The sequence below is a fragment of the Bufo bufo genome, chromosome 3 (assembly GCF_905171765.1).
Source record: "Bufo bufo chromosome 3, aBufBuf1.1, whole genome shotgun sequence".
In the NCBI taxonomy this organism is placed as follows: domain Eukaryota; kingdom Metazoa; phylum Chordata; class Amphibia; order Anura; family Bufonidae; genus Bufo; species Bufo bufo.
In genome coordinates, this window is record NC_053391.1 from 327,654,179 (window position 1) to 327,663,184 (window position 9,006).

The 9,006-nt window shown below is 48.8% G+C and overlaps 1 protein-coding gene across 1 annotated transcript in view; it reads right to left on the reverse strand.

Annotated features, from left to right (window-relative positions):
• The window catches only part of PSMB2 (proteasome 20S subunit beta 2), a 30,304-nt gene extending 21,522 nt beyond the window's left edge, over positions 1-8,782 (reverse strand). The window contains exons 1-2 of the mRNA XM_040424380.1: positions 8,575-8,782; positions 2,951-3,073 (exon numbers count right to left, since the gene is read on the reverse strand). Coding sequence (XP_040280314.1) covers positions 2,951-3,073; positions 8,575-8,665 — 214 coding nt within the window. The 5' untranslated portion in view covers positions 8,666-8,782. The remainder of the gene's footprint in view (positions 1-2,950; positions 3,074-8,574) is intronic.
• Positions 8,783-9,006: the final 224 nt, after the last annotated feature.

A 9,006-nucleotide genomic window follows, 5' to 3' on the forward strand; every position in this document is an offset into this window, starting at 1 on the left:
GGGGCGTTCTTCTTTCTCCACGGTGCCCAGGAACGCCCCTCTGAAGTGCCGTGCCCGCCGAAATTTGAAAACGAATACCTCCTACAAGTTCAGCTAAATCGCCTCCCAGAGGCGCGGCTGAGTGCTCAAACCCCCTCCCCCCCAGCGCCGCACTCTGCGGCAAACACCCCGAACCTCCTCTCGCCGCATCCTAAATCCCGCGCAGGCGCAGTGCCGGCGATTTCCTGCGCCTGCGCAATGATAAAAAGAGTGAGGGCAACAGCGTCACTGGGACCGGCGCATGCCCAGTGACGCTGTTGAAGCTGTTGCCCTCAGTCTTTTTATCATTGCGCAGGAAATCGCCGTACAGAACCACCTGCCGTACATACCCTCCAACCATACCGAAGGTGCAGCGGTAGACTGGTACTTCTGTGCCTCTCCAGCGTCTTCCATGCTGCCAGAGGTCCAATACACGCCTTGGATCTGGTCCTTCCTAACAAGGATCCACAGGCAGCTCTAGCTGGGCTTAAGTGCGGCCAGAAATTCCAATATCCCGTGCTCCAGCACACTAGGAGACGATGTATCGTGCTTCCTGACTAATTGCGGTCTCGCAATACTACAGACGGGAGGTGCTTCCTCTACAAACTCCTGCGCTCCCGTCCTCTTGCCCAAATGTGCCCAGTGCTACCTGCCTCAGACAAAAAAGGGATCCTCAGGAGGCTTCTAAGGTATGACACCCTGCCGCTTCCACAATCTTCATGGAGCTCGTAGCAGGAAACTCACCCGGCATGCTCCCCAGCCCAGCCGGCGAATTAACATGGAGAGAAACTACTCACTAGCAGACAGCTTGTAGGAATCCTCTCCCAGGACAGGAAAACCACTGAGGAATGGAGAGGCCCATCCTTCTTAAATATCTGTGGGTTTCCTGTCCTGGGCGGAGGATCCTCTCTGCTGTTGATGTCATAGGACAAAGGGAAAATAACTGCCTACAGAGACAGGTGGCATAGATCTGGAGAAGGGTACAAAAGTGAGAGAAGGACCTTGGCAAGAGAGGTGACCAAGAACCCAATGGTCACTCTGGCTGAGCTCCAAAGACCCTGTGAGCAGATGGGAGAAACTTCCAGATGGTCAACCATCACTGCAGAATTCCAACAGTTTGAGTTTTATGGCAGAAATGCCAGAAAGATGCCTCATCTCAGTTAAAGACACGTGAAAGCTCTCCTGGAATAAAAAAATAAATAAAAATAAAAAACACCTGAAGGATTCTCAGACTGAGATTCTCTGGTCTGATATAACCCAGATTTAATTATCTGGCCCCAATTATAAGCATCATGTTTGGAGGAAACCAGGCACAATACCATCCATATAGCGAAGCATGGGGGTGGCAGCATCATGCTGTGGGGGTGTTTTTACGTGGCTGAGACATGGTGAATGGTCAGGGTTGAGGCAACGCTGTATCGAGGAACGTACATAGATATTCTTTATGAAAACTTGCACCAATGCGCTCTGGATCTCAGACTGGGCCGAAGGTTCACCATCCACCAAGACAATGACCCTAAGCACACAGTCAAGACAACAAAGGAGTGGCTTAGGGACAACTCTGTGAATGCCCTTAAGTGGTCCAGCAAGAGCCCCGACTTGAACCCAATCGAACATTTCTTGAGAACCTTTTTTTTTTTCATTTTAGCACAATGCTGCAACATAAAATGGGAAAAAAGTGAAACTGTCTGAAGAATTTCCGAATGCACTGTACCTGATCTCCGCTGCCGGATTCCGGCTCTATTGCTGTCATGCCAGCTCTGCAGCTCGCAGGTCTCCCCAATGACTAGCCACAGTGGTGACGTGTCACATAACTGGGCGAAATGTCACCATTGGGGCCAATGAGTGGCTGCAGTGGTCACATGAACCGCATAAGTACAGACACGCTCAAGCAGTCTGCAGAAAATGTTTCTAAGAACCATTGATGCTGAGCTGCAATAACCAGACACAACGACTAGACAGGTGTGGGGCTGTTTTTGGAATAAAGCAGCCATGTTTTTTATATTGTGGACAAGCCCTTTAATACAATGTTTGCAGGCTTAGACAGCTTTGTTAAAAGATTTACAGAATAGAAAGGATGATTCTCTTAAATGTAAAACCACTCTAGTAATTTTCAAGACTAAGAACCATACTTTGTCTGTATATGGCCCAGACACATTAAATAACTTTACCTACATACATCAAGATAACTACTATAAGACCACCAATATATAAAAACGCTCTAGCCAGGCGGTAGTGACTAGGTACTGTAAGGGGCCTCCAGACACTCCACAGCACGTCCATGGTCCTGTGCTGCACTGACCTCCTGACGTACGCATGCCGTGACCTGACGCGCTGTGTGACGTCATGCCCAGAGAAGCGCGGAACGATGGAGTGTCGGCGGCGCCCCTGCTGGAAACGCAAGTTGGTGACACTGAGGGGATGGGGGTGCGACTAAGGCCGGGCGCCCGGAGTGCACAGCGTCATTGCAAACAATGACGCTGTGCACTCCGGGTGTCAGGGGGAGGGCAGGCTGAGCTTTCATGGACCATGCTGCCTGGCACCGGGGTGGGGGAACGAAGCTGGTGGCACCGGGGTGGGGGAACGAAGCTGGTGGCACCGGGGTGGGGGAACGAAGCTGGTGGCACCGGGGTGGGGGAACGAAGCTGGTGGCACTTGGGCTGATCGCACAGGGGGGAATGAAGGGTGTTGGGGGACTGATGGCAGGGGGGTCTGATGAGTTTTTATAAAGGAAAACAGTCTATTAATTCATTTTTTCTTATTAGAGTACTCGATTAATCGTAAAAATAATCGGTAGAATACTCGATTGCTAAAATAATCGTTAGCTGCAGCCCTAGCTCAGATGTTGCACCAAATCACATTATTTGACTGCAATTCACAGCATTTATAAATGACTATTAAATTTCCTAAAATTCATAGTTCTCCAACTCACCGTTCCTCATTTTGTATAGTTGTACATTCTTCTGAATGTATTCTGCAAACTGCACTGTGTCCCCAGCCTCTCCCACACACAAGAGAAGGATCTTCTCACTCATCTTGAACATTTTGTCTACATCTGTTGGGGGAAAAAGTATTAATTATTGGTTCGACAAGACAACTCTCAATCTCGAGCCTGAAATCATCATTACAGGGCAGCAGAAACATGGTGGGAAAACGACCACCAACAGTCATCAAGTGCTGTTCCCAACAGCAGTACAGCGTAGGCTACTTTCACACTAGCGTTCGGAGCGGATCCGTCTGATGTTTCATCAGATGGATCCGCTCCGATAATGCAGACGTTTGCATCCGTTCAGAACGGATCAGTCTGCATTATTACTTAGAAAATTTTCTAAGTCAGAAAGTAGCCTGAGCGGATCCGTTCAGACTTTACATTGAAAGTCAAAGGGGAACGGATCCGCTTGAAGATTGAGCCATATAGAGTCATCTTCAAGCGGATCCGTCCCTATTGACTTCCATTATAAGTCTGGACGGATCCGCTCGCCTCCGCACGGCCAGGCGGACACCCGAACGCTGCAAGCAGCGTTCAGGTGTCCGCTCACTGAGCGGAGCGGAGGCTGAGCGCTGGCAGGCGGATGCATTCTCAGTGGATCCGCCTCCACTGAGAATGCATTGGGGCCAGACGGATGCGTTCGGGGCCGCTCGTGAGCCCCTTCAAACGGTGCGCACGAGCGGACACCCGATCGCTAGTGTGAAAGTAGCCTAATGGCAACTCTGTAGACCAGACCCAACTCTTGGCCTACTGGAATTTGTCCATCCAAGTGATAACACGTGTAACTAGATGACATGTGTTTTTGTTAAAAATGTCATAATCTTACAGACCATTTAACTGCGGTACTAAATACATGGTCATACACGTCTTCTTACTTTACCACAGAGCTGTCTAAGGCTGATCCCATAGGTTCACCTATTCCTCCCAACCTTCTTGCAAACATTCATGCTGGCCCGAGCGTACACCTTTACTTCAATGGGGGTGAAATGATTAAAGGGCTTCTGTCATCAGAAACATGGACCTAAAACGGTCTCACCAGAGAGATGAGCCCTTGACAGCTGAAGATCATGGTCCATCAGTGTTGGTGCCCACATTCCTGAGATATTAGCAGTTTTGTAATATGCAGATGAGTCTCTAGGAGCAATGAGAGCAGTGCCGTTTCGTCTTGCTGCTCCCAGAGGCTCCACCTGCTTCTCTTCACCAGTTTGATTGACAGGGACAGGCAGTAAAGAAGTCATCACGCCTGCCTGGCTCTGAAGTCTGCAAAAGTCAGGCACCTGTGCGGTTCATTTCAGTGGCCAGTGCAGGCACAGTACAACACAAAGGCTCACCCCGGGAGCGAGCACCAAGATGAAACTGCACTGTCCTCGTTGCTCCTAGAGGCTCATTTGCATATTACAAAACTGTGACTCTCGGAAATATGGGCACAGACACCGATGGAACCATGATCTTCATTTGTCAAGGGTTTATTACTCTGGTGAGACGTTTTAGGTCCATGTTTCTGAAGACAGAAGCCCTTTAACATCCCTGTCCCTGCATTAAATCAAAAATAAACCAAAATAACAGTTACACTTAGAAACAAAATGGCTGGCCAACCCCTATAAGGGTCAATTCACACGTCCTTAGTGTATTGCAGATCCGCAATACACCCGGCCGGCACCCCCATAGAACTGCCTATTCTTGTCTGCAATTGCGGACAAGAATAGGACATGTTCTATCTTTTTCCGGAGCCGCGGACCGGAAGATCGGGTGTGCACTCCGAAAATGCGGATGCAGAGAGCACACTGTGTGCTGTCCGCATCCATTCCTGCCCCATGCAGAATGAATGGGTCCGCACCCGTTCCGCAATTTGCAGAATGGATGCAGACCCATTCTGCGGACGTGTAAATGGACCCCAATACAGATAACAGAAACAATTAGGGTGAAAATGCAAATAAGAGAAGTTTGGTGATTTTTGCAGATGACGGGTGTGAAGAGAAGGCAGGAAGCGGAGAACGTTTCTAGATTCTTTCACTTCTCACACCATGATGAGTCACAGCACCGCACTGAATCCGTACAATGTATTCCTCCGCTCAGCATTGTAGCAATGGCCTAAAGAATGAGGAGCACGGCTGATATGGACTAGAAGTTGGCAGTACATCTAAGCGTGGATGTCTCCCTACTCTTCAATGGCAGCAGATGTCAGGGCATGTGGTCTGTTTAAAAGGGTTTTCCCAGATTTTAATACTGATGAACTATCCTCAGGACAGATCATCAGTATCTAATCAGTGGGGGTTCGACACCAGGACTCCCACCGATCAGCTGTTTGAGAGCCTTCTCAGTGCTGTGCCTTGTATCGCAGCTCAGAAGCATTCATTTCTATGGGGCTGAGCTGCTCCTAGGCCACGTGACGTCACTGGCCTATGAAAGGCTGAGAGAAGGCAGTGGCACTCACAGAAGCGCCAGTGCCCCCACCGATCAGAGGATAGGTCATCATTAGTCAAATCTGGGAAAACCCCTTTAAATGACATGTGCAACGAACCCTAAAATATATGGCCTGCTTTACTCTACACCGCACAAACCTGATCTCATCACACATAGGGTAACAGGCTGAACTGTGTGGATGAATGTATTTTTTCAGTCTTACAAACGTCAGGATAACATTTTTAGAAAAGGAGCTGAATGGTTTAAAAAAAATTTTAAAAAATTAAATTACTGGCCACAGTAGTGACCCGTCTGGCTGAGAGGGCATTATCTGTCTGTCAGGATGGGAACTACAACAGCAGGGATCAGTGAGAGTGTATACTGCCTATTTAAAGGGGTTGTCCAGCAGTTTATATTGATGACAATGATTGACTGTCGGCATAGGTTATCAATATCAGATCAGCAAGGGTCCAACACCAGGCACCGCTGCCGATCAGCTGTCCGAGGATTTGGCACTCCATGCGACCGCTGCTTCCTCTTCATTATGCCTTAGGCCTTTCACACGAGCGTGACGGATTAGGTCCGGATGCGTTCAGTGAAACTCGCATTATTTTGCAAGCAAGTTCAGTCAGTTTTGTCTGCGATTGCGTTCAGTTTTTTCCACGCGGGTGCAAAGCGTTTTCATGCGTTTTTCACGCACGTGATAAAAAACTGAAGGTTTACAAACAACGTCTTCTAGCAACCATCAGTGAAAAACGGATTGCATCCGCACTTGCTTGCGGATGCAATGCGTTTTTTCACTGAAGCCCCGTTCTCTTCTATGGGGCCAGGGGTGCGTGAAAAACGCATAATATAGAACATGCTGCGATTTTCACGCAACGCAGAACTGATGTGTGAAAAACAACGCTCATGTACACAGACCCATTGAAATGAATGGGTCCGGATTCAGTGCGGGTGCAATGCGTTAATGTGCCGCATCACACCCGCTTGGAAAACTCGCTCGTGTGAAAGGGGCCTTATTCACAAGTCAGTGATTTCCATCAGTGATTTTGAACCAAAGCCAGGTGCGGCTCTAAACACAGAACAGGAGCAGATCTTTCCCTTATACCTTATGTCTGTGGAGGCTCCAGTCCTGGCTTGGGCTCACAATCACTGACATGTGAATGAGTCCTTACACTGCACTTCATCTCAAAAGTGCAGTGTAATGCCAAGTACTTGTCATTACTCTATACGGCTGGTACAGAGGAGATGACCAGGGAGCGGTGCTTGCATAAAGTGCTGCCTCCTCGTCAAACAGCTAATCAGCAGGGGCGCCCAGTGTTGGACCCCCGCTGATCTGATAATGATGACCTATCATGATGATCACAGAGGTAGACGGCAGCATCTCCAATCCAAACAAGCTTTTATTCACACAATCTTGGTACAGCAACGTTTCGGCCTTTGTCAAGCTAATATGTAGCCGAAACGTTACTGTCCCAAGATTGTGTACTGCCTCATGCACCATGTGTGGATTGGAGATGCTGCCGTCTACCTCTGATGACTATTGCTTTAACCCCTATGGATCTGGGGCACTGGACTGGCTGATGCGTTCCTAATATCCTTACCAGAAGGTACTGTAGTGCTGCTCTATTTTATCATATCTATCCTGATGATAGGTCATCAACACAAATGGCTAGACAAGCCCTTTAAGTTTTGTAACCCATTCGGACCCTTTTATGAACAGTTTTATTCTACCAAACAATCCCTTTAAATACAAAATGAAGGTGTGAACTAAAATGGATATGGCTGTTCATACTTAAAGGCACTGTGACTTCCCAGCCTATCATTACAAATAAATCACCTTTATAAAACGTCGTTGCCGACCCCTTTGGCGCTGCCTAGACCTTGATTGAATAAACTTCAGAACTGAAGTGTCTGGTATTAAAGAGATCTTTTATTATACAGTATAGTCAACGCGTTTCTGGGGCAGGATTACTCCCCTTCATCAGGACTATTTCAGCGTTTTGCTGTCCGCTTGACGAAGCGGAGCCAAACGGATCCGTCCTGACACACAATGTAAGTCAATGGGGACGGATCCGTTTTCTCTAACACAATCTGGCACAATAGAAAACAGATCCGTCCCCCATTGACTTTCAGTGGTGTTAAAGACAGATCCGTCATGGCTATAGGAGACATAATACATCCGGATCCGTTCATGACTGATGCATGCGGTTGTATTATTGTGACGGAAGCGTTTTTGCAGATCCATGACGGATCCGCAAAAAAGCTAGTGTGAAAGTAGCCTAAGCATGCTTCCCCTTACAGGTCTGCCCCCTAAAGATGCACAACCTCTAATCTATGATGGTCCCACAAGGAGCCTTTAGACATGGGAAATTAAAGGGAACCTGTCCCCTCCCAAAACCATCCGAAGCCGCCAGCAGGGTGTTTCTGATGATGCCTTTCTTCCTGAAGGCAGATGCGGCAAAAGTACTGAAAACGTTCCTTTATCCCCTGCCGGCGCACTTCTCTAGTCAGGCTTGAAGTCATGGGGGCAGCGGCCTTCTTGCTTCAAGTCACGGTAGTCAGGCCCCCTTCCCTGCCCTTTCGCTGTGACTGACAGACGGCAGTTCGGCTGGCTTTGCCGAACTCTCTGCATAAGCGCTGTCAGTCACAGCGAAGGGGGAATGGTTATCTTGACTTGAAGCAAGAAGGCCGCTGCCCCCGTGACTTCAAGCATGACTAGAGAAGCGCGCCGGCAGGGGATTATACAACGTTTTCAGTACTTTTGCCGCATCGGCCTTCAGGAAGAAAGGCATCATCAGAAACACACTGCTGGCGGCTTGGGATGGTTTTGGGAGGTGACAGGTTCCCTTTAAAGGGGTTATCCAGAATGACCACAGGCTGGGCGGTAAGTGACCGATTGGAGCAGTGGTCAATCACGAACACTGTCACGTCACTGAAAGTCTGTGGGCTCCAGGTTGTTCTCTACATGGAGACCCAGCTCGGCCCCCACTGATCGCTAGGACTGGAGCAGAAAGCCCCTTCTTCATCTGCATTGCTTTCCTCATGAAACATCTGTAATAAAAGAGTGACTATATAATTACTGCAGACAATCCCCCACCGGCGGCAGCAGCAGCAGCAGTAACCCCCTCAGGTGCACACAAGATGGTGACATGAGGACTCACCGTGCTTCATCTTGATGATGCTGTTGGCGCACACGGTATCCGCCGCTACCATCACGTAGTCGCGGCCTTGGATGCCGATCAGATACTCCATGCTCACAGCTTCGGCTTTGCTCCTTTCTTTTCCCGGTAGTCTGACTGCTAAGCCCGGCCTCTAAACGTTACACAGCAGATTACCTCAAGGCCTGGACCGCGGCGCGATACTGTTACGTCATCAGCAGTCGCCGCTCCGCGCAGAGGATGCCGGGATTTGTAGTTGTACTGTGAGTGGGAGCTCTGGCACTACCAGTCCGTAGAGCTGCTGAGCTCCTTTCCATCACACTTTGGACCGTATATTTATGTCTTTTTCAGATCCCCAAGCCGTGAGTGGCTGGAAACCGTTATATGTGCTGTCAGAGACAACTGATCCAAAATGTTGGTATTACAGTAAAAGTT